We start from the raw sequence: 25684 nt of genomic DNA on the forward strand, positions 1-25684 counted from the left end.
AAGTGCAGCGCAGCCAACAAGACAGTAAACTTTGAACTCAGACAGATAAGGGTTAAAATGTTGGAAGGTACTTTGAAGATTAACTGTTGGGTGTATGAATTCCCTCTGTGCTTCCTGAAATTTTCATTCTAAGGCCTAGAACACAGACACTGTTTCAATAATGTCAAAGGTCAGAAGTTCAGAGTAGTCAACAAAACAGGAAACTTTGAACTCAGATAGAGGAGGGTTAGAATCGTGACTGCTAGGACTTATGACGCCTGTTAGATAAATTGTTTTAACTCTGATCATCAATCTCCTCATCCATAAACGAGGTACAAAACCTACCATGTGGTCTTTTTTAAGGATTAAACAAAGAAGTACAGACAAAGCACCTAGCATGGTCCTGGGGCTCATATTAGGCCCTCAAAAAGTAGTTGTTAAAGAACTATTATGACTCAATAATAAAAAGACAACTCAATTTTAAAATGGCCAAAATATCTGAATAGGTATTTCTCCTAAGATATACAAATGGCCAATAAGCACATGAAAAGATGCTCATCATCCTTAGCCTTTGGGGGAATGCAAACCAAAACCACAATGAGATGCACGCCACACTCACTAAGATCAGTAAAATTAAAAAGACGGGCAATAACAAGTGTTGACAAGGGTGTGAAGAAATCGGAACCCTTATCATGAATATTATTCGGCCATAAAAAGGAATGCAGTGCTATATTCATTCTCATAACATGGATGAACCTTAAAAATATTATGCTAAATGAAAGCAGCAGCCACAAAAGGCCACATACTGTATGATTTCATTTACATGAACTGTCCAGAATAGGCAAACCTTTAGAGACAGAAAGTGGATTAGCGGCTGCCAGAGCCTGCAAGAAGCGGGGCTGGGAAATGACTGCTAATGGGTACATGGTTTCTTTTAGGGGTGATGAAAATGTTCTAAAATTGATTGTGGTGATGACTGTACAACTCTGTGACACACTAAAAACCACTGAATGTACACTTAAAATGGGTGAATTGTGTAGCATGTGAATTATGTCTCAATAAAGCTGTTAAAAATAATTTTTTAAAGTGGTTGCTGTTATTCATAGTGTTTAGGAAGAACAAAGAATGCTACATTTTAATCAAATCTCCATCCCTAAATCTAATGTTTTATCAGTAATTAGTCTGTTCAAACTAGAGATGGTTGTTCAGTGCACACAGGACTAATGAATAAAGTTCATTTGCAATCAGCAACTGCCCTTGACTTCAGAGAGAGCACAGAGTCCCATCCTGAACAGAAACCCAGCCCAAAGAGCCAAACTGTGGGCTTCAATGAGTTGGCTATGTTCCCCACTCTGAACTAAAAATTAAAGTTCATTTTTTCCAAACCCCTTGGTGATATTTATAATTTAATAAATAAAACCATTTTCAACCATTTAATCAGTGATGTGAACTAGAAAAATAGGGAAGAAAAATGGAAAATGCACAGGGAAATCAGAAATCAACAGTTTACTGAGCAACTACAATGTGTGGCAGGTACTTTGTGTTAAGTTTCCAAATCCATAAAGTAGATACTCTCTTTTCTAACTTTTCTAACTGAGGGAAAGGTTAAGTTAACACATCCAAAGCAAGCAGCATAATAGAAAAGCTGATGGGGCGCTCTTTCCACTGATGAACACTGCCTCTCTGATTAAAAAAATAAAAAGAGATGTCACATATAGTTGACATTTCAGTGGTTTTGTAATTGCTTCATTCTAACTGCTGACTAGCTGGTGGCTACATTAGCATGAAGAAAGATAAAAATCATGTAAGATTTTTGCACATGTTCTTAAATATCTCTTTTAAAACAAAACTAAAACTGTGTGTGTGTGTGTGAGTCCACTGTGTCCTCTGAGAAGGCCTGGAAGTTAATAAAGACAAGCACTCAGCTAGCAGCCACACTGTGGTTTCTAATTACCATTCTCTACTAAAAGGAACCCGGGCTCTTTGGAGAAATAGTTGATCCTAGGGCTGGGGCATGGAAAATACAGGATGAGCCTAGAATACCTTCTTGAGCTATAAAGCAAGGAAGTATTAAAGAGAATCATAAGACAGTACAAGTCAGCTAGAAGGGGTTCCCACTAGCCAAAGCTGAGACATTTTGAGTATCAAAATAAATGACACTAATGAATTATAACCCACTGAGTAAAATAAAAATGCATGCATTCATACTAATATATTTATTGATAGGTATAGATAGCCATGAATTCATTTTAAAATGGGAGAGAAGAGAATCTTCCTTACAGCAGAATGCCACTTAATAAACATTAGGTACGATTAAGTTAGAAAAAAATTGTCAATGGATGCTAAAATGAAAGAATAATGGGTAAAAAAGCTGGATGAGGATCAGGCTATTTATATAATCTCAAAGCATCTCACCACAAATTACCTATTAACTAGAAAGGAGAAAAAGAGTAACTTTTTCAGAGGAAAACATGGTAGATACCACGTTAATCAAGTGATCAAAGCTAAACATCACCAATATGGGACAATCCACATCACGTGCTTCCAGATATGATGTGCAGATCTATCTAAAGTGCAATATAATCACATAATCTTTTGCTAAAACTCATATTCTATAGGATAAGCTGCAAACTCCTAAGCATAGCATTTGAAGCATTTCAAAACCTGAATCCAATCTACTGTTACAGCTGACTCTCTGGTCACCTATATGTTACTGACTCTGCCCTACTACCCAGGTACAAAAAAATAATCTACTCTCTACCCACACAGTACAACCAGTCACCAAATCTTGTATTTTCAAATCTCTGTACCTATGTACAGGCCTGGAATGCCCTTCGTCTCCCCTTCTGCTGGGCAATCCTAGTCATCCCAGTTCAAATTTATGTTCTTCATAATAATTTCTTCTTCGCATCTGCAGCATTTTGAAAAAAGTATGTCTGCCTTCCCCATATACTCGGAGGGGAAGGCCTAAGCATGTAGCTGCTGCTCCAACAAAGTTAGAGAAATGAGAAACTAAGGAAATCCGATCATCTGCAATGAGTATCTTAAAATTACTTTCTTTAAAACCAAACCACAACCTCATTTTAAAACTATATTTGCACCATCAGAATTAGAATTATTTTCCCAACTTTGAAGTGGGTTATGTTCTATCACTAAAACTATCAAAAATGTCTTCAATATTTCAAGCCAATTTCTTTCAGTCATTAATATATCATCTGAATTTTTTCATACTTTAGACTTTCCAAAAATACCAACTGTAGTTATTATGAACAATTCTATCTCCCAATTATTTTGTCTCCTGAAAAATAAAAGAACTATTAGAATTCCACGTTTAACATAGAATTTATTGAGGGGGGGAGGGTATAGCTCAGTGGTAGAACATGTGCTTAGCATGCACAATGTCCCAGGTTCAATTCCCAGTACTTCCATTAAAAAAATTAAAAATAAATAGAATTTGTTGCCCAAAATGCATAATCTTCTATTCTGAGTAAATGAGATAGCTATACTAATATGTTGACTCTGGTAGCTCTTTATAGTTTGGTGTTTACTATGGGTTTTCAGCTCCAAATACAAACTAGATGGAATTCCAGAGGCCAATACAAATTAGACTTAGATGGGAACTTAAAATTCACCATTTTAACATATTTTTATTTGATTCAATTTAGTAAACATTTACTCACTATGAGAGAGATCCTTAAAGGGGTAGGGAGAATCACAGTCTTAGATCTCAGATTTCAAGGGCTTCACATAATAAAGGGAATAAAAAAACCCAGCTAAATACACTACAACTAAACAAAAATTGGATAGGGACCCAGGAGTTACAAAGTGCTGTGAATATTCAAAGGGAGGTGTTACCTAAGACTGGCCTTAATAGGAAGATAGAACTTTCACAACAGAACAAATATTCCAAAACTTTTAATGAAAAAGAATACGAAAATGAATATATGTATCTATATGCATGACTGGGGCATTGTGCTGTACACCATAAATTGACATATTGTAACTGACTGTACTTTAATTAAAAAAAAAAGAAGAACTAATATTCCAGGCAGAGAAAGAAGTGACAGAGAGAAGAGACTCAGGGGCTTTTCATAAAACATAAGGATATAATGGATTCTGTAAAAGAAGTGTGTCACATACTGCTATGGAACCAAACGTGTGAAAAAATGAATAACTAATTACCAAGAATTTCAGGATAAAAGAGGGAGCCAATTAGTGTTGAAAGCCATGGCAGGGTTAAAGAGAATAAAGCTGGAAAATAAAGACAAGAACATTTCATGATCAGATCATTGGGGGCCTTACCTGACCTCAGTGGTGAGATCAGAGACTAAATCTAAGACATTTCAGAGAAGAAAAACAAAAGTGGCTCAACATAAAAGGCTCATCATGAAAGAGAATAATTAAGGTAAGGAGAAAACATATTTTTAGAATACGGAAGACCTAAACATGCTTGTTGACGGGAGGAAAGGAGCCAACGGAAAGGCAAAAGTGGAAAGATTCAAAAGGGTATAATTAATTATGTTAATTATAACATAAAGGTATAATTAATATTTGGAACAAAGTTACAGAGAGTGGTTGGAAACAAAAGCATGCAAAGACAAAGCTGAGCCTTGGAATGGAAAGGGGAGTTTTTTCCTCTGGGAAGGATGAGGACTTTTCTGAAAGAAAAGTAAGGAAGTCAAGGGATCCTGAAAAAGCTTGGAAAAGAAAATACTTGGAAATTTGGGGGAGTACAGGCATTTGACAAGGGCGGGAAGAAAACCAGCAAGACAAACAGAAAATCAGCAGCAGTGAGGGCTTAGCTGGAGTCAGAAACATACATTTGCAGAGATACAATAAGCATATTTGATAATCTTCTCCAAACAACCTCAGAAGCCTGGGAAGCTATGAGGAGAAAGTAAATTGTGGTAAAGGAAACCAAAAAGTGACCTGCCTAAATTAAAATTACTCAGGTTGGCAGGGCTGAGACAAATACCCAGCCAGCCTGGGCTTAGAGTTCAGCACTCTCTTTTGACTATGTTGCTTCCTATTTGAACAAAATTTTCCTAAGGCTGGTTAAGTTTAAAAGTTAATTGCCAGTTTTAAAGCCATACTATTAAAGCAAAGTTAACAAGATACTTGTTCTTTGAGTAGTAAGACAATAAAATAAGGACTTTTTTTACATTGTACAACGTCATCAGTTGTGAAAAGTCACACTGCCAGACAAAACTCAGAATGCCACTTACCTGGCAGCTTCAGGAAAACCCATCTTGTACAGCGTGACAACTACAGCTCCTCCAAGGCCTATATTATGCTGCAGAGCAACCTTCGCACCAGGAACTTGCCTCTTTCCGGCTTCCCCTCTCAGCTGCCAGCAGAGTTCTGCGCACTGAGCCAGACCTAACAAATCGAGCACAGAGCAGTCAGATTCCGCCGGTTTAGAAAGCTGCCCAGCCAATTTTCTCAAACCAGATAAAAGCTAACGTTTAATTGTGACTTTAAACTAAACCATTTTATTCAGCCGAGATGACGTCTGCCTAAGTAATAACTTCTCTTAAAAGCCTGGTGGGTTTTTGCAGCTAGTTATATTTAGTCCCTAAGTAATTCTCTGTATTTAGGCAATATTCGGGCTTAAGAAGTTCCCTGCGCTCTTTAAACTTAACCAGCCTGTCATTTTTTGGCAACGTTGAAAGAGATAACATGGAATATAGTGTTCTATGGCTCAGGCACAAGTATGATTTTAAGTTGATTTAAAATAGTAATTATTTAATTAAATTATTTAACTAGATTAAATAAATTAAAAATTGAAAATAATTTAACTTTTTTTTATACCATTTTTAATGTATCAAAGGAAAATAATCTAGGATTTGGGAGTTAGCTTTCCCTAAAAAATTCAGCTGGTATGGGAAATTTTCTTATTATTCTCAAGTAGTTCCTAGCAGGAATGAATTGTTTTCCAGACCTATTCACAGCTATTCACAAAAATATCTTTTCGTCCCCTGGATAATAAAATCAGAGATTTTTTGAGCTGGAAGAACTTAATAATGTTGAAACTGAGCACCCCAAAACCGAGTTCCCTTACCGAGTTTATGACTAATCTATCTAAAACTTTATTCTCTGGCTTGTCTCCTCTGACCTCAATCCTTTTCTTGTCCCCTCTGACCTCAATCCTGCGCTTACTGAACACTAATCAACCAGAATCAGATGACTAAAATTCTTATTGTCAATAAAACTGCTAATAAAACTGCTGTTGTAGGTATTAACGTACAAACTCAGGTTGTTTTTCCAGGGCAAGATGAATGCACAGACTCCTGAGCCATGGACCACCTGTCCAGAGAATAATAAACCAGAGACATCCTGACTCCTAAAGCCATGACTAAGAAATGTCACAAGATTAAACTTAATCCTAGTTTTTTTGTTCTTCCCCTTTAAAGCATCTGTAACTCAAAACACCAAGATGGAGTGGATCTGAGACTTGTCTCCCAATCCCTTGCTTGGCACCCAGCAAACAAATCCTTACTTTGCTGCTAACACCCACTACCAGAGTTTGGATTTTTGTGCCACGGGTCCTTGCTTGGTTACAGTGTTGACAGTGAGAAACTGTAAGATTAAGTAATTTGTGAAGAAGTTTTACAAAGCAGCCTAATTCCAGAGTAGAGGTTAGAACCCAGGTCTCCTGATTTACATGTCTTTCAACCACACCAGCTAATCAAGGACAGATGCGTTAAGAATGTTAGATCAGGATAGACAGGTTTCAATGTCCTGAAGGCAGAGCTACAGAGGTCTACCTATAATGCCTGTCTTTCCACCCACACCCTCAATCACAGCTTCTGTTTCCCAAGAACTTATGACAGTTTCCTTTATAACCTCAACCTCCTCAAGAAATTTAACTGCCATTTCTTATTTTTGAGCAGTGTCTATATTTTTACAGAATATATATATTTTAAATGCTGTTTTAAGCTAGGTAATTCCACATCCTGTAATGATTTTTTGAATCGTGAACATTTCAAATATTGAGGTCAAAGTGAATGATTCTACTAGTACATCCAAACTTTGGGGCAATCAGTTTTACTTGAAATCTGCTGTAAAAAAGCTTAAACATTTATAAATATGTAAGACCAAAAAAAAATATTCAAACTGGTCCTGTATATACATGGGTGGGGAAATATAGCTAGCTGTCTTCACAAAAGAACGAATACACATAGTTTATAAATATTTCAGAAAAATACTTACTTCATCTTGATCAAATAGAAAGATGCTGTTTTTAACCAATCAAATTGGTCAGGATGTTCAAAAATGGAACTAATCAATACTGGGGAGACTATGGCAAGACAGCTGCGTTCATACACTACAGGTAAAAGTTCAAACAGGTACATTTTTGTAAAGCAATGTACAAAATTATTAAGAGCATTTAAAATGCCTTGAAAAACCATTCTATAGAAATAATCAAGCATAGGCAAGATCCTACATGTAAAGCTATCTGTTCATCACATTGTTAGAACAGTGAAAAACTAGGTCACCTATAAGTAGAATAACTGAGGAATGGTTATATAAATTATGATCCATCCATATGACAAAGTACTATGCTCCTATTTAAAATGATGTTTACAAAAATTTAGGAAGATGCTTATGATATAATCTTAGTTAAAAATTCAAGGAACCAATTACATATTCATCTACCTATCCATCAAATATTTACTGAATGCCTGTTACGTGCTGACACTGCTCAGGGCTCAGAAGATCTAACAATAAACAAGATAGGCATATAAAGGAACATGGCCCGCTTAAGGAATAGAAAGTTAAGTGAGTGAGGCCTAGAGAGTGCTCAAGACAGCCAATGAGAGTGGAGGGGGGTGATGGAGGGAGAGCGGGAGGGGGAAGCTAGGCCCAGAGAGAGTGGAGAGGAGAGGAGAGGAGGGAGAGAGGACAGGAATGAGCACTTCATTCAGATTCTGCAATAATCTCAGTTGCACCATACCACTGATACTGTGGTACACGGCATTAAATTTCTACCCATGATTTGCTTAACTGACAGAAAAGGATTAGAAGGGAGGGAGGGAATAAGGACCCATGCTAACTTATCTTGTCATTTATTTGCTCTGACAAAAGATGAGCATCAGTGAGAAAACATACTGATTACATGAGCTTTATGGTTGCCTGATTTCAGAATAAACTGGCATTTCTTGTATTTCTAGAATCTAGATCTGTGAAGGGTGGAAGTCAAAAGATGGCCTCAAATTCACTTGCCAAGAAGGTGCAGCAGACAGTTACGAAAGCATCAACTATGTGAGCAATGTTTTCTTTTTTTTTTTTTTTAATTTTCCTTCTTTGGATAACTTCTGGCACTGAATTGAAAACTGTATTTTTCCTCTGCTTGGAAAAAAATAAACTACCAAACATGAATACGATGTATCTATAAACTGTGGATGGGCATGGGAATGGCATTCTGTCAAAGCAGTATATTCAAACAGAAATGCCCTTCTTATAGTCTCTTATGAAGGGAAAAACACTTTTTAACTTGATTATTTCATTTTTACTACCATCTTGCTGCAAAAATTTCCTACAAGATGTTGGTCAATCTTTTTATATAAAAATAATTAGCCTAGGACTCAGCTACAAAGGTATATAGTCTGGTTGCTACTGAAGATAAACTATTCAAACATGTATCAAATACTCTACTAAGTACTAAAGATAAAAAGAATTCACTGTGTAATAACATAAAATGCTAATAAAGATAAGAACTAAATGCTATGGAAATCCAGAGTGGAAAAACAACAAGAGATAATATCTTAAGATATAACCCGAGGTCTTTTCTTCTTCCTGCTTCCTTGAACCCCTAATTCTTCCTATACCATTAAGACTGCCAAGTACAAAGAAGTCATAATTCATCTTTAGTTTCAAATTAGACATCTAAAGGCCTTAGCGTGAACAACATAAAAAAAGCATGTTTTTCTACTGTTGGAGCCTGGCTTTTTTATAAAGTAAAGGTTTGTCGAACTATAAGGGGAAAAAGCTTTGATGGACTCAGCATACACTGAAAAATGCATATTTATATAAGAGCAGTTTTTCCCTCCAGAAGTCATAAAATTATCAACCTAGAAGGCTATCAAATATAAAGTACATTTCAAGTTCAAAAGCAATATGAGGATATTTTCAGACAAAACAAGCTGAAAGAATTCATCACCATACTGCAACACCCACACTGTAAGAAATGTTAAAGGAAATCATTTAGGCAGTAGGGAAACGATAGCAGATGGAAATACAAATTTTTCACAAAGGAATGAAGTGGTAACTACATAATTAAATAGATACGGTTTTCTTCTTATTGTTTAATCTCTTTAATAAAAAGATAAGTGATTGTTTCAACAAAAATAATAGTCTCTTGTGGGGTTTATAACATGTGTAAAAGAAAAATTCACAACAATAGTATTATAAGGCCTAGACAAGAGAAATGAAAGTATGCTATTGTAAGGTTCCTTTACTACTAATGAAGTGGTATATATTACTTGAAGATAGACTATGATAATAAAGATAAAATGGAGTAATAAGAAAATAATCCAAAAGTAAGCTGAAAAAAAAAAGAGAGAAATGGGAATAAAGAACAGCTGAGACAAAGAAATAGCCATACTAATAATCTCATCAAATGTTAATGGTCTAAACACCCCACTCAAAAGCAGAGATTGTGAGTAGGAAGAGGAAAAAAGCAAGACCCAACTAAATACTGCCAATGTGCTTTAAATGTAAAGCCACAAATAGGTTAAAAGTAAAGGGATGGAAAAAGATATACCATGTTAGCACTGGTTAAAATTTGGAAGCTGGAGTGGCCATATTAAATCAGCCAAAGTAGATATCAGAGCAAAGAAGGCCATTTCATAAAGGTAAAGGGGAAAATGTAAAACTTTTTATTCACAGACAATATGATTGTCTGTATAGAAAAATCTGATGGAGTTTCTAAAAAGCTACTAGAATTATTAAGTGAGTTTTAGCAAGGATATGAGATGAATATATAAACATTGTTTGTAGTTCTACATACTAGCAATGAAAAATTGAAACTGAAAAAATACCACTTACAATAGCATCAAAAATATGAAATACTTAAAGATAAATCAAACAAAAGATGTGTGAGACCTGTATAGTGAAAACTATATTACTGAGAAGAGTTGAAGACCTAAATAAATGGAGATATATATTTGTTCATGGGTCAGAAGACTCATTATTGTTTAAATCTCAATTGTCCCTCAAATAAATCTACACAGTCAACATAATCCCAATAAAAATACCAGGAGAATTTTTTGTAGAAATCAGCAAACTGATCCTAAAATTTCTATGGAATTACCAAACAACCCTGAAAAAGAAGAATAAAGTTTGAGGGCTAAGGCTACCTAATTTCAAGACTATTATAAAGATACAGTAATCAAAACAGTATGGTACTCATGTAAAGACAAATACATTAACTGAACAGAAAACGGAGTCCAGAAATAATGCCCACATATTTATGAACAATTGATTTTTGACAAAGGCAATACAGTGGATAAAGTCTAGTCTTTCCACAAATGGCACTCAAACAACTGGAAATCCATATATAGAAATTGGGCATGAGTCCATACTTTGTGCCATACACAAAAATTAACTCAAAATGAGTCATAGATATAAATGGAAGACTTAAACGATACAATATCTAGGAGAAAACACAGGAAAAGAGCTTTGTGATCCAGGGTTAGATCAAGATTTCTTAGTTACGCCAGAAGTAAAACCATAACAGAGCAAACTGATAAATGGGAATTAAAATTAAAAACTGCTCTTTAAAAGACACTAGTAAGAGAATGAAAAGGACAGTCACAGACTGGGATAAAATCTTTGCAAAGCATATATCTGATAAAGAACTCGTATACAGGATGTTTAAACAACTCTCAAAACTCAACAAAAAGAAAAAACCTATTTTGCCCCCAAAATGGGCAAAAGATTTGAATAGACACTTCATCAAAGAAGATATACAGATAGCAGATAAGCACATAAAAAACTAGCCAGTAGGAAAATGCAAATTAAATCCACAAGAAGATGCCACTATGTACTGCTTAGAGTGGCTAAAATTTAAAAGACTGATCATACCAAGTGCTGGAGAGGATGTGGAGGAACTAGAACTCTCATACACTCCTGGTGGGAATGTAAAATGGTACTTTGGAAATCCACTTGACAGTTTTTTAAAAGTTAAACCCACACCTAGCATATGATCCAGTCATTCTACTCCAAGGTATTTACTCAAGAGAAAACATAATCTATGTTCATACAAAGATCTATACATGAATGTTCACAGTAGCTTTATTTGTAATAGCCAAAAACTGGAAACAACCCAAATATCCACAAACAATAAACATGACATACCCATACAATGGAATACCACTCAGCAATAAAAAGGGGTGAACTATTGGTACATACAAAACATGGACAAATCCTAGGCAGACAAAAAGAAAGATAACATACTGTAGGGTTCCATTTATATAAAGCTCTAGAAAATGCAAACTAATCTACAGTGACAGAAGACAGATCAGTGGTTGCTTTGGGATTAGGGATGGGGAGAAGTGGAAGGGAGGGATTACCAAAAAAGTCTATATAAAGAAACTTTTCGGGTTGATGGACATGTCCACTGTCTTGACTATGGTGATGGTTTAACAGGTGGATATAGATGTAAAAACTGATTAAATTGTGCAGTTAAATATGTGCAGTTGATTGTACATTGATTTTTACCTTAATAGAGCTGTTAAAATAATAAAATAAAATTTGGGATATATAGGCACTATCTTCTCTCTCTTCCTTTTACTTGGCAAGAGCAATAAAAGCCAGTGCCTGCTTCTAGCTATCTCTACCTGGCAATAGGTATCAAGAGTAAATGTTTCTCCTGGCACTCAAGAGTGTCCATTAGAGTCTAATGATAAAACTTACCTCCCCTCACATCACAGTGGTAAACATACAAAATTCTGAGCCATGGATGGGTGCCCAGAGGATGGGGGACCTCTAGGATATGATGAAAGGTGAAACAGATGCTTTGGTTAAAAGCTATTTAGGCTTTGCTGACTTATTGAATTTTTAGAATCAGTACTGGATTTAGGTCTTGCCAGTCATCTTCCTAGAATGTATTTATTTTGGTGACCTCTTATAGAGTAGAGGAGCCAAGACATGGTTTAAGTATGCTAGGTTCCCTGGCTAAAATTCTATTTACTCTCATTTCATTTTAACCTAAATCCTTAAAATCTAAGTTTATAATACCTTTAAAAGTACTGAAACATTTTTTAAGTCACACAATAGAATAATATATGTATCATTAGAAACAAGAAGAACTCAGGAGATTCAGGAGGAACATCATTACATCCCTTTGGGGGATCAGAGCATTTTAGAATTAGAAAGTATCTAATTGCTCATCAAATCTAAGGCCCTATCAGATGGGCAGTTCTCCTTACAACATTTCCATCAAGTTGTTAACTTGTATTTCTCATGCACAGCCTCTGTGGTAGCCAATGTATGCTCTCAGGAGACAACCAATTCCATTTTTGAAAAGGCATGTTAAAAAGTTCTTTACTGCATCAGTCCCAAATCTACCTTCCCATGAATTCTTCCCAATGATCGTAACCATCCTCACACTAAACAAGTTCATCCCCTCTGCCTCATACCACATTTCAGACGTTAAAGGAGCAATAATTTATTCAACCATCCTCTTTACACGTGCAAAGTCTTGTATTGGGCACTGTTCAGGGTACAGAGACAAATGAAATATGGTTCCTGTCCTCAACGGCTCTCAGTCAAATAGAGGAGATTTTTTAAAAGCCATAAATAATTATAACATGTACTAAAAGCATAAATAAAAAGAGAAGTATTAATAAGAATGTATAGTAGGAGTTCAGAAAAGGGAAAGTTTCATAAGATGGGTAACACCTGAGATGGATCTTAAAGACAGGCATTTCCACTGGGGAAAGGGGACTGAAGTTAACATGTTAGTGGGGTTAAGAGCTTGGATTCTAGAAATACACTGCCTGGATCTGAATCCTAGCTTTGCTACTTTCTAGCTTGGTGACTTTAGGCAAGTTACTCTGTATCTCTATTTTTCTCTTTTATAAAATATAAAAATAGATATGAGGTTAAGTGCATTTATACATGAAGAATAATTGAAACAGTGCCCAGCACTTAGCATTGGATATGTGTTGACTATTGTTATTATTGAGAAAACAGCAAAGCCAGCATTTGTAGAGGTGAGAAGGAATTAAACACATCTGGGAAAAGCAGAGTCTAGTTTAGTTTAAACATGCTTCCTATTTCTTTATCTCCTCCCCCAAAACCCAACTAGATATGAATGCTAGCATGGAACATGGCATGTGGTGTGTATTTAGTAAATCTCCACCCTTCCCATTCTCCTTTTCCTTTTTCCTCTCTTCATAGTTCTGGTTTGTGCTTTGCCTAAGGCACTTATATTCTGCCTTGCATTCTAATTATTTGTGTTATATTATCTGCCTCTTGTATGCTTCTTGAGGGCAATGGTTACCTTGTGTACTCTAGCCGTAGTTCCCAAACCTGGCTATACATGAGAGGCTCTTGGGAGAACTTAATAAAAATACAAATTGTTAGGAGCAACCGACCTAGGAATCAGAATTTCTGAGGGTAGGGCGGGATATACATGTTTAAAAGCTACAGGAGATCCTGAGTCAGTCCACCAGTAGACTCCCATCTTTGAAAAGCAGTTACCTACAGCACCTAATGACAGTGTGGGCACACAACAAGCATTCGTTGAACATTGAAAAGTAGGAGACTAGGATGTAAAACTAGCTTGAAGTCATACTGGAAAGGCAATAAATGCCAGGCTGAACTGGTACAAAAGACCAAACTAAATACCCAACTTACAGCTTCAAAGAAACAATCCCTTGTTAGGAGTTTTATCTCAAAAGCACTTTAATGCCCTTTCAGCAGATCACAGGTATTAATATGCATTTTCGAAAATCAGAGATAGCTAATAATAAGCTAAAGTTAAATTTTACTTATTCATTTTACACAAATGTTCAGATTAAATGTTGTACAATATATGTGAAAGCACTTTAAAAACCAGAATAAAATATGATACTATTATTTGGATACCTTTGCTTTTTGTCATATGACCATTGCAAAGTAAACAAACAAAGAAACACTATTTCAAAATGTAGAATAGATAAACAAGATTATACTGTATAGCACAGGGAAACATATACAAGATCTTGTGGTAGCTCACAGCAAAAAAAATTTGACAGTGAATATATGTATGTTCATATATAACTGAAAAATTGTGCTCTACACTGGAATTTGACACAACATTGTAAAATGACTATTATTCAATAAAATAAAAAGTTAAAAAAAAAAGATCCTGGAAGAATCCTACTAAATAGCCTAAAAATAACAGCTATATAGAATTCAACTTATTCCAAGTTCAATAAAGCAAAAAAGCTTCTGAGAATACACTTGGAGGCACATAATAAATAAATAAATAAATAAATAAATAAATAAATAAATAAATAAATAAATAAATAAAAAGACAACCTACTGAATGGGAGAAAATATGATATGATTAGCAAGGGATTAACATCCAAAATATATAAACAGCTCATGCAACTCAATATCAAGAAAACAAACAACCCAATTAAAAATGAGTAGAAGACCTGAATGGACATTTTTCCAAAGAAAATGTAAAGATGGCCAATAGGCACATGAAAAGATGATCAACATCATTAGTCATCAGAGAAATGCAAATAAAAATCACAATAAGATAGCACCTCACACCTGTCAGAATGGTTATTATCAAAAAGACCACAAATAACAGCTGTTGGTAAGGATGTGGAGAAAAGGGAACCCTTGTACACTGTTGGTGGGGATATAAACTGGTGCATCCATTATGGAAAACAGTATGGTGATTCCTCAAAAAACTAAAAATAGAACTATCATATGATCCAGCAATTCCACTCCTGGGTATATATCTGAATAAAACAAAAACACTAATTCAAAAAGATACATGCACCCCAATGTTCATAGCAGCATTGTTTACAATAGCCAAGATACGGAAACAACCTAAGTGTCTATCAAAAGATGAATGGATAAAGAAGATGTGGTAAATATAAATGTATGTATGTATGTGTATGTGTACACACACACACACACACACACACACACACACACTGGAATACTACTCAGCCACATAAAAGAATAAAATCTTGCCATTTGCAACAAGAATGGACCTGGAGGGTATTATGTTTAGTGAAATAAGTCAGGGAAGACAAATACTGTATGTTATTACTTATATGGGTAATCTAAAAAATAAAACAAATGAATGAATACAACAGAACAAAAATAGATTTTTTGTTTGCAGATACAGTGAACAAGCTAGTGGTTACTAGTGGGGAGAGGGAAGGGTGAGGGACAAGATAGGGATGGGGGATTAAGAGATACAAACTACTATGTATAGAATAAATAAGCTACAAGGATACATTGTACAGCACAGGGAATTGTGTCAATATTTTATAACTTTAAATGGAGTATAATCTATAAAAATTTTGATTCATTATATTGTATACCTAAAACTAATAAAATATTGTAAATCAACTATACCTCAATAAAAAATTAAAAAAAATGAAAAAATTTAAAAAAAAGAAACACTAAGGTTTAATGTGATTTTTCTTATTGGAAAATCTAAAAGGAATCCATGTTTTTAACTAACAATGAACAAAGGACTATTCAATTCAAATACATAAATCTTTTTTTATTCTATTACAGGTAATATTATGGAAGCTACAAGTTTTTTTTTCACCCAGATCTCAACAAGTTAAGATCAGAAACTAATATTATGGAAATATAATTTTAAAGCTAATTCTCCAATGCTGAGTTCCCGCCAAAGTAGCAGTATCATACAATTAAACTAATACCATTTGTAGAAAAGAACTTTACACTTTCCCTACTGCATCTTAACATGTTTTGGAAACACTTACTTGACCATTTTCTGATTCTCTCTGAATCCTATTGCAGTTTGTTATCCAAGTAACTAGGGCAAAAATATTTAAACAACTTCAAACTGTCACTCTGATATATTTTCCAGGAGTCTGAATTCTTTATGTCTTTTAATGCCTACATAATATTCTGATTGTAAGAAATTTACCTAGTCATTCACGTATTGATAGACATATAGGTTGTGCCAAGTTTGTTACTACAGGCAGTGTTGCCCTAACCATCCTTGTCTTTACATATTTTTGCAAGTATACCCATAGGATAAATTCCAAACAGTAGACTCAATATGTCCAAGGACATTATGTATTTAAAAATGGATGGATATTGCCCAGTTTTCTTCAAAAGAGATTGTACCAATGCATATTCCCAGCAATAGCAAATGAGAGTGCTTCTTTTTCTACAATCTTGTCAACATTGGATTTTTAAAAATCAAATGTAAACAATTTTGACAAACTTGACAGATCATCCAGTTCTTTCCCCCAGAGACTAAAAAGCTAACCTAAAACACCCAGGAAGATGGAACTTACACAATTTTTAAATACTCCAAAGAGAGACTCATACCTTCTGCAGTATTTTTTGAAAACTCTCTTCAATATTTGAGTCTACACTGTTGGTAACATTTTCTCTTATCATCAGTCTTTGAAGAGAGTGTTTAGTGGTGGTGTAGCATTTTAGGGGGAAAAAGTTATAAATCTTGATGACTTTATTGGTAGTCTGAATAAGATGAGGAATTATTGAAGAGTAAATGTTTACTTGCTACATACTGAGGATCAGGATATAATTCAAGTAAATCTGACACGTGGCCATTCGCTGTAGCCCAAGAAAGAATTCAGACTCCTGGAAAATATATCAGAGTGACAGCTTTACTTTTACTCAGACCCTGAATTAAAGAATCCAGACACAAGAGTACATATATACACTGTATTATTCCATTTATTTGAAGTCCTAAGATCAGCAAAACTAATCTATGATGGCAGAAGTCAGTAAGTCTGTTTGAGAGGCAGGGTCAGAGAGTGAGGGAGAGGTGTTCAAGGGAGGTCAGGGGATTTCCTGGAAATAGATACAGTGGAACTTCCTTGAGTGATGGAAATGTTCTAATGCCTTGTTTTGACTGGTAGTTACATGGGTGTATACAACTGTCAAAACCAATCACCTAGTTAAAGCTTACAATTCAGTGGTTTTTAGTATATTTACAAATATGTGCAAGCATCACAGTAATCAATTTCAGAGCATACGCATTACCTCAAAATGAAATCCCACACTTTTCAGTTCTCTCGCCCCATCCTAGGCCACTACTAATCTATTTTCTGTTTCTACAGATTTGCCTATTTTGGCCATTCCATATAAATGGAATCATGTAATATGTGGTCTGTTGTGAAGGCCATCTTTCACCTAGTGAAATGTTTTCAAGGTTCATCTATCTTGCAGTGGGTTATCAGTACTTCATTTCTTTTATGGACAAGGAATATACCACTGTATGAGTATATCACATTTAGTTTATCCATTCATCAGCTGATGACAGATATCTGGGTTGTTTCTATATTTCGGCTATGCTGAATAATGCTGCTACAAACAACTGTGTTTTTGTGAGAACCTTGCATTTTACTTTATGAAAATTATACCTCAATTTTAAGAAAGAATATGGATATGAAAAGTCATGTTGTTACAACAAAGCATGACTTCTGAGTGTTTTAGTGGATGGCAGAACAAAAATATCTCAGATGGCCAACAAGTCAATTATAATAAAAACATGCTCTTTCAGAGGAGAAAAATGTATCAATAGAAACAACTAGCCAAAATGTCACATTCATCTCTTGATAAAACGTAAGTTTCCTATATGAGAGTGAAGAAGCTGTCTGGAAGGAGAATTTTAACCACTGTCTCAGACACAAACTGTAACTCTTTAAGGCTTCAGTGACCATACCATAGAAATATTTATTATCACCCTGGCTTCTCTATGTCCCGTTAGCAACAAAATCAACACTGAAGTATGACCTCATTCTTTTGAGGGATAAAGGAAAAGGTTTAGTCTATCTTCCAAAGGCAGAAAATAATATAAAAATAATGTCTGTGTAGTATTGGGCACAATATTTACAAAGAAAAATTGATGCCTTGAGGCTGTCATACTAGAAGGTAAATTATTTTCTTTACAAATTGAAGAATGTTCTTTTCCTGAAATGGTTACAAATTATTTTTCAACTGTGATACAAATAAGTGCTTTATTTCTAGCAACAGTTAACTGGATCCCTGATGGCTTCCTTTTACAGGAAAAGTGGGAAGAGAATACTAGCAATGGTTGCTTTCCTATTCTGTTTGGGGGACTCTGCTATATACTTCACACACAAGTATTTACTCATTTGATCCCCAGCACAACCCTATAAGGTAGATTCTATATTGGATTCCTATTTTACAGATAAAATGACTAGGACTAATGAGGCTATAAACTGAAAAGAGTGAAGAGGCAAAGATCAAAGCCATGACTATCAATTCATGCAGAACATATACTAACAATTGAGGTACACCCACCACATAACCCATTCCAATCACAGCCTAGTCCTTAAAGTTTATCTGCACTATTGTTGCTACTTTTTCACTTCTAATTCTTTCCAAATTCCCATTTGCTTCCCTGCAAAACATCTATGTTTCACTAAAATTGCTCCAAGATTGCCAATGACTTGATAATATCCAAATCCAGAAGACACTTTTCTTCACTCTTTATCAATGTAACTTTCCTGGCCTGACCGCTAAACTTTGAAACACTCTCCTCCCTTGGATAACTGACCATTTCTTCTCATCATTTTTAAATGTCTCTTCTCCACCTACAGCTCTAATTTTTATATCCCTTAGGGTTTTACCATTGATCTATGTGCCGGATTTGCCAGCATGGTATTCCACGTAGTATTTCCTCTGATTAAGAAGTCCATTTAACAGCCTGAATAAATGAAACGCAGGAATGAACTCCTGCTTACAGCATGTACTGGGCTTAACATGTATTCTATTACTCCGAATCAGATGGTCTGACAGAATGATGTAAAGGCCATTTGAAGACTCGATAATGGAGCCAGCAACACTTTGCAGGGCTGGGGTAATATCCTTCAACATGTGGAGGATGTGCTGAATCTATGATGCTGTTTCTTCATAGCCAGGATACAAAAAAGATCAAAGGATGGAAAGGGGAGCAGTTCCTCTATTACCCCGAATTATCCACTAGCGAAATTTTATTTGCCATTCCTGAAATTTTGGGCTCTGCTGGTTTAGAAATCTTAGACAAAACTGTGGTTACACTGAACTGGAAGCAGAGACTGCCCCTGGACATTTGGGGCTCTTCATGACACTGAACTAAAAGGGAAAGAAGGGGATTTATTGACTGAGGTGACTGACTTGATTGTCATAGAAATATTGGGTTGCTACTATACAGTGAGGACAAAAAAGATTAGCCTAGAACCCAAAAGACACCAAGGGGTACCTCTTAGTATTCCTATGTCTTATAGTAAAAATTCTGATAACTTTTACTACAATAACCCAAAGAAGCAGGGCTGCTAGTTGCACAGACTATTCAGGAATGAAGGCTTGGGTTATTACACTAGATGGAAAACTACAAATGAGATGCTTGCTAAGGGCAAAAGGAATATGGAAAGGGTAGTGAAATACCAACTTATCACCACCTACAAGTTGCAGAAATAAGGACTTTAATAATGACCAGTAGCAGAAAAAGGACTTTAACACTTACACAAAAGTATCTTCCTTGTTTTGATAGGAATATATTTGCATATATTAACTAATTTTGTTTTTCTGTCTTCCATCACCTATCATCTAACATAAATATATATTAATAGAGATTAACTTTTTTTCTAAAAATACCCTTTATTTTGTAGAGTAGTTTTAGGTTCATACAGCAAAATTTAGCAGAAAGTGCAGATTTCCTGTACACTCCCTGTCCCCCACACATGCATAGCTTCCCTCAATATCTGCATCCTGCCCTACAGTGGAACATCTGTTAAAACTGATGAACCTATATGGACACATCATTATCACCCAAGGTCCACAGTTTACATTAGGGTTTGCTCTTGGTGTTGTATACATTTGCCAAATGTATAATGACAGGTAGCCACCATTATAGTGCACAAAACAGTTTCACTGCCCTAAAAACCCTCTGTGCTCTACCTGTTTATCCCTTACCAACCTCATCTGTTTACTGTCTTCATAGCTTTGCTTTTTCCAGAATGTCATATAATTGGAATCATACAGTATGCAGCCTTTTCAGATGACTTATTTTACTTAGTAATATGCATTTAGGGATTCTCCATGTCTTTTCATTACTTGATAACTAAATTTGGAGGGGGAGGGTTGAATAACACTGCATTGCCTGAATGTACCACTGTTTACTTATCTATGCACCTAGTGAAAGACATTTTGGTTGCCTCCAAATTTTGTCAGTTATGAATAAAGCTACTATAAACATCCATGTGCAGGCTTTTGTGTAAATGTAAGTTTTCAACTCATTTGGGTAAATGCCAAGGAGCACAACTGCTAGATCATATGGTAGGTGGATGTTTCATTTTGTAGGAAAATGCCATATTTGGTGTTGTTTCAGTTTTGGATTTTGGACAGTCTAATATGTATGTAGTGGTATCTCATTGTTGCTTTAATTTGCAATTCCCTAATGACATGGGAATCTCTCCATATGTTTGTCACCTGTATATCTTCTTTGGTGAGGTGTCTGTTTGGCTCTTCTGCCCATTTTTTAATCAAATTGTTTATTTTCTTATTGCTTAAGAGTTCTATGCATATTTTAGATAACACTTCTTTAGCAGATGTGTCTTTTGCAAATATTTTCTTGTAGTCTATGGCTTGTCTTCTCATTCTCTTAAACTTTAGTCTTTTTTAATCCATCTGTTTCTCCATTATTTCCTTCTTTTGTGTTATACAGGTATTTTCTAGGATACCTTTTTACTCCTTTGTCATTTCTTTTACTATATATTATTTAGTTATTTTCTTAGTGGCTGCTGTAGGGATTATAATTAATATCTTAATTTATAGCAATCTAGTTCAAATTAATACTGACTTGATTTCAAGAGCACATACAAAAATTTGCTCCTATATAACTCTGCTCCTTCCCCTCTCCTCTGTGTTACTGTCATACAAATTATATCTCTATGCATTGTATACAGATGATTTTAAATCAGATGGGGGAGAGAAACGTGATAAACAAAAAAATACACTTATATTGTCTTTCATATTTACCAACGTAGTTACATTTACCAATGCTCTTTATTTCATGTGCTACTTCACTGTCTAGTGCTCTTTCGTTTCAGTCTGATGAATGACTCTTTATAAAGCATTTCTTGTAGAGAATGACTGCGATAAATTCTCTCAGTTTTTATTTATTGAGGAATGTCTTACCTTCTTCATTTTTTTATTGAAGTATAGTCAATTTACAATGTGTTAATTTCTAGTATACAGCATAGTGATTCATTTATTTATATATATATTCCTTTTCATATTCTTTTCCATTATTGTTGAAATTGTTGTAAGCCTTTGGCTAATTTCCAAAGTTCTGGAAAAGCTGATCTTGACAATTTTTGCAAGTGTTCTTGGTAAATTTATAACAAAGGGCATTTTCAGATGTTGTTATTCTGCTACTCCCAGTGACATCACTCTTGTTTACCTCATTTTTAGATTACTTTTAAAGATATTAAATTACTTAAAGCAATAATAATTAGTTTCTTGTGGGATTTATAACATATTTAGAAGCACATGTATGACAGTAATAAAAGGATGGAGGGGTACATGGAAATATGCTGTTGTAAAAAAATCCCTTCCATTTTATGTGAAATGGTATGGTATTGAAAGGCAGACTATGGTAAATTAAAGACGCATGCTGTGAACCCTAGAGCAACCACTAAAAAACAAGAAAAAGAAATAATTCAATAGAAGAGAGAAAATAAAACACTTTTAAAAATACCCAACTAATAAAAAAAGATAGACTGAAAGAGAGAAGAGAACCAAAGAACAGAGAAGACAGAAAACAAACAGCAAGGCGGCTCGTTATACGGCAACTGTATGTGCCTCTCTGTCTACTTCTCTCTCTCTTACTCTCTACCTAGGAACACCCATTTTCTCTAGTAGATTATAAGCTTACTTAGTTTGAGTAATAAACAGAAATCAACCAAAGTTAATTGCTGTAATGAATACACTAAGAATTCTAACTTCTCTATTTTGGAATTTGTGATAATTTATAAAACGTTTTATTTACATAGAAGACAATATGGAAAAAATACAAAACTCACTTATCTTCATAAAATGAATTCCAGAATGTCAGTGCTAAGTTATTTCATAAACTGTTTTGTACAATTTCTTCATTTTACAATTAAGGAAACAAGAATCAAAGTGATTAATGGACTAATTGTTAATTAATCAGAAGAGTTACAGGGCCAGTCAGCAGTAGACCCATAGTGAAATTCATATTTTATACCTTTTAGTCCAGTTCTCTCAAAAAAAAATTCCCATGTAACACCAACTACATACACAACTACAGATAAATAATATGTTCATTTCAAATGATTCTTATCCAGTAAGATTTCTATTTGGAAGCATCTTGTTAATTAAGTTGTATACCTATTTTAAAATAATCAAACTTTTAAAAAAGTATATTGTTGAATTTAGAGCTTCAACTAATTCAAATTCTCATCAATTAATGAAGATTATTGAAGTACACTACACTTAAAGAAAATCAAAAATACTGTGGCTAAACAATCATTTAAAACACTGACTACCAAGTTCAAAGAACCAATCTTTCATTCAAATGAGTGACTAAGTCATTCACACTTATGCCAAAAATGATTTAAAAATTATGAAATCTGTATCCATTATTACCTGTAGCTCCAATTGGGTGTCCCTTTGAAATCAATCCACCACTAGGATTTATGACCCACTTTCCTCCATAAGTATTATCTCCTCTATCAACCAGTTTTCCACCTTGACCTGTAGAAGGAAAAATAATATTCACAAATGTTAAAAATAACATTGGAACAAATGATACGTTTGTTTTTAAACATACAGACAGCCAAGAATTTCTTGGAACATTTCTTGATGGCTCAAACTAATATCAAATTGATATAAGCACTTCTAAAAGGTAATAAATATTGAGTAATAAAGGCTTATATTTTCAGAACATTTCCTGCATGAAACAAAGCTCATAATAGTTCCTAAGAGCTCTCTGGCTTACAAAACTGCTACAAATATAACAGATTCAGCGAACCAGAAGGAAAGACTGAAATGAATACAGTACTATAACTAAATTAATAATATCAGGTTTAAAAATTCATAATTTTGCCAAAATGTATTCATTTCCATTTTTAACTGTATTGTTACATGCTATATAAATATTCTTAATAAACAACAGGGGGAGGAGGGAAGAGGAACAAGGAAACAAAGAGCACTTTCATGAAATGAAGGAAATTGGCTGAAAATACTATTGAGCATAAATGTAAGCTTAAAAGGAAACATTTACATCACAAGCTTGGCAGCTTCAACATTCCTATCAATTCCCTGGTCATTCTTCCAGGTGGTTAAGAAGTAAACAAAAATGTATGCACTGTATAAAACAGTCTTCTCGATGATACTTCTGGTAATGAGAGGTGGACTCTCCAAATAATGATGATAATGGTGGTGGTAGTGCTGACAGAGGCAGCTAATAGCTTTTAAGCACTCACTCTGTCAGGCCTTGTTCTGATTATTTTACATATATGTACATAATTTAATTTAATCTTCAATCCTAGGAAGCGGGTACTATCGTTCCCATTTTACAGATGAGGAAACAGACACATAGATATTAAGTAACCAATCGAAAGCAACAAGCATGGGATCCAGGATACTCAGGCAGCCTGGCTCTACAGCCTGTGCTCTTAACCAATACATCTGGTTGCCTTCAGAAACCAAAGAGTTTCTCCATTGGCAAAATGAAATATGCTGATCATAGAATTTTAGAAGACTAACACTTTTAATCTGACTTTAAATCTAGGGTGTGGATTAAAAATATCAGTGGAGGTATTCTTTTTTTTTTGGTGTGTTTCTAATGTAGAACCTGATACAAGGCTCTAGTCATAACAGGTGTGGTATCTACTATTACTGCTTTCACATTGTTAAATATTATTACTGTACCAAGTAATAGCAGGCTGAACACAAACCTACCCCAAGAAGTGAATAATTTACTGTATGGTTTTTTTCCATAATATATACAATCCTATAAAGTATCAGAAGATTCCACTGGGGAGTTATCTTGAACTCATCAAGTACAAATGATCTAGAGATGAAAGTGTGGTAAAGGACCACTCTCACATACAACAGATAGGAAAATAAATGTGTACACTTTGGGAAAGCAATTATTATGCCAATTTTGTGCCAAAAACTGTCCTGGGAATTTGGGGATGACACAAATATCCCAGCTCTCATGGAGTTTTATGTGGGGAGAGGCATTAGGAAAAGACAGACAGTATGTAAAATAAAAAAATATATAATATTTAGAGTGGTGATAAATGCCATAGGAAAAAGAAGGCAGGAAAGGGGTACAGGAAGTATTGTAACAAGGAAGACAGAGGTGAGGAGTTTACATTTTATACAAAGTGATTAGAGGTTTCCAATGACATGACACTTGATCAAAGACCTATTGGGAGCGAGAGAACAAATCAGATGCATTATTTGCAACAAATGCCCTGAGCTAGGAGCGAGCCTAGAGTGTTTGAATAAGGAGGCCAATATAGCTTCAGCAAAGTAAAAGAGTCAGAGAGAAGTAGAAGTCAGATGGATGGCAGCAGGAAATAAAGAGGACAGATCACATTTGGCTTTTACTCTGAGAGAGCTGAAGAGAGGAATGACATTGATCTGCTGTATGCTTTTAACAGGATCATTAAAGTTTCACTGTAGAGAACAGACTGTGAGAATAGGTAGAAGCAGGGGGACCAGTGACGAAACTACAGCAATAATGTAAATGAGAAAAGACAGTGGTCTGGGTTAGACTGGTAGTGATAAAAAGCACTAAGATGTGGTCATATTCTGGATATATTTTGAAGATAGAGTCCATAGCCAACAGGACTTAAGAGGATTCAATGGAAGTTGTAAGAGAAAGAGAGAATGCAAGAATGATCCTACAGCTTCTAGTCTGAGTAACTGGGGATGACTGAGGAAGGAGGAAGTTTGTGAAATATTAGGAGTTCAATTTGGACTTAGGTTTGAGATACTTACTGAGACATCAAAAAAAGCCAACCAAACAAAAAAAAATACCTGAGAAGTAGGCAGTTGGATATATGAGTCTAGAGATAAGGGAAGCAGTCAGAGCCAGGGATATAAATTTGAAAGTCATCATCAAATATATGATACTTAAAACCTTGAGACTGGGTTCCAGTTCTGCTAAAGCAGCATATATATTCATTACAGTTTATCTCTCCTACTGATTAGAGCTCAAAACACTGGAGAAAACACAAAAAAACAACTACCTGAAGACTCTGAAAAGTAAACAAAAGCAGGAGGACTGTGGAGGGAGTTAAAACTTGAAGAAACCAGTGCACAATAAGTTCCCAGTTTTCTCTTTTTTAGGCTTTCTAAACAGCCTTTCCCCAAGGATGAACACAGTCCTGGAGAAGCATGGCAGCAGGGGCAGCACAGGTGGCAAAACCCTAACAGAAATCCCATCTTTTTAAGCAGAGGAACCAGGAAAAGA

General features: G+C 35.0%; 1 protein-coding gene across 1 annotated transcript in view; it reads right to left on the reverse strand.

Moving 5' to 3' along the window:
• The window catches only part of SCP2 (sterol carrier protein 2), a 96930-nt gene that overhangs the window by 26477 nt on the left and 44769 nt on the right, over nucleotides 1-25684 (reverse strand). The window contains exons 11-12 of the mRNA XM_010951783.3: nucleotides 22843-22950; nucleotides 5205-5358 (exon numbers count right to left, since the gene is read on the reverse strand). Of these exons, the coding sequence (XP_010950085.1) occupies nucleotides 5205-5358; nucleotides 22843-22950 (262 nt within the window). The remainder of the gene's footprint in view (nucleotides 1-5204; nucleotides 5359-22842; nucleotides 22951-25684) is intronic.

Source organism: Camelus bactrianus, chromosome 13 (assembly GCF_048773025.1).
Source record: "Camelus bactrianus isolate YW-2024 breed Bactrian camel chromosome 13, ASM4877302v1, whole genome shotgun sequence".
In the NCBI taxonomy this organism is placed as follows: domain Eukaryota; kingdom Metazoa; phylum Chordata; class Mammalia; order Artiodactyla; family Camelidae; genus Camelus; species Camelus bactrianus.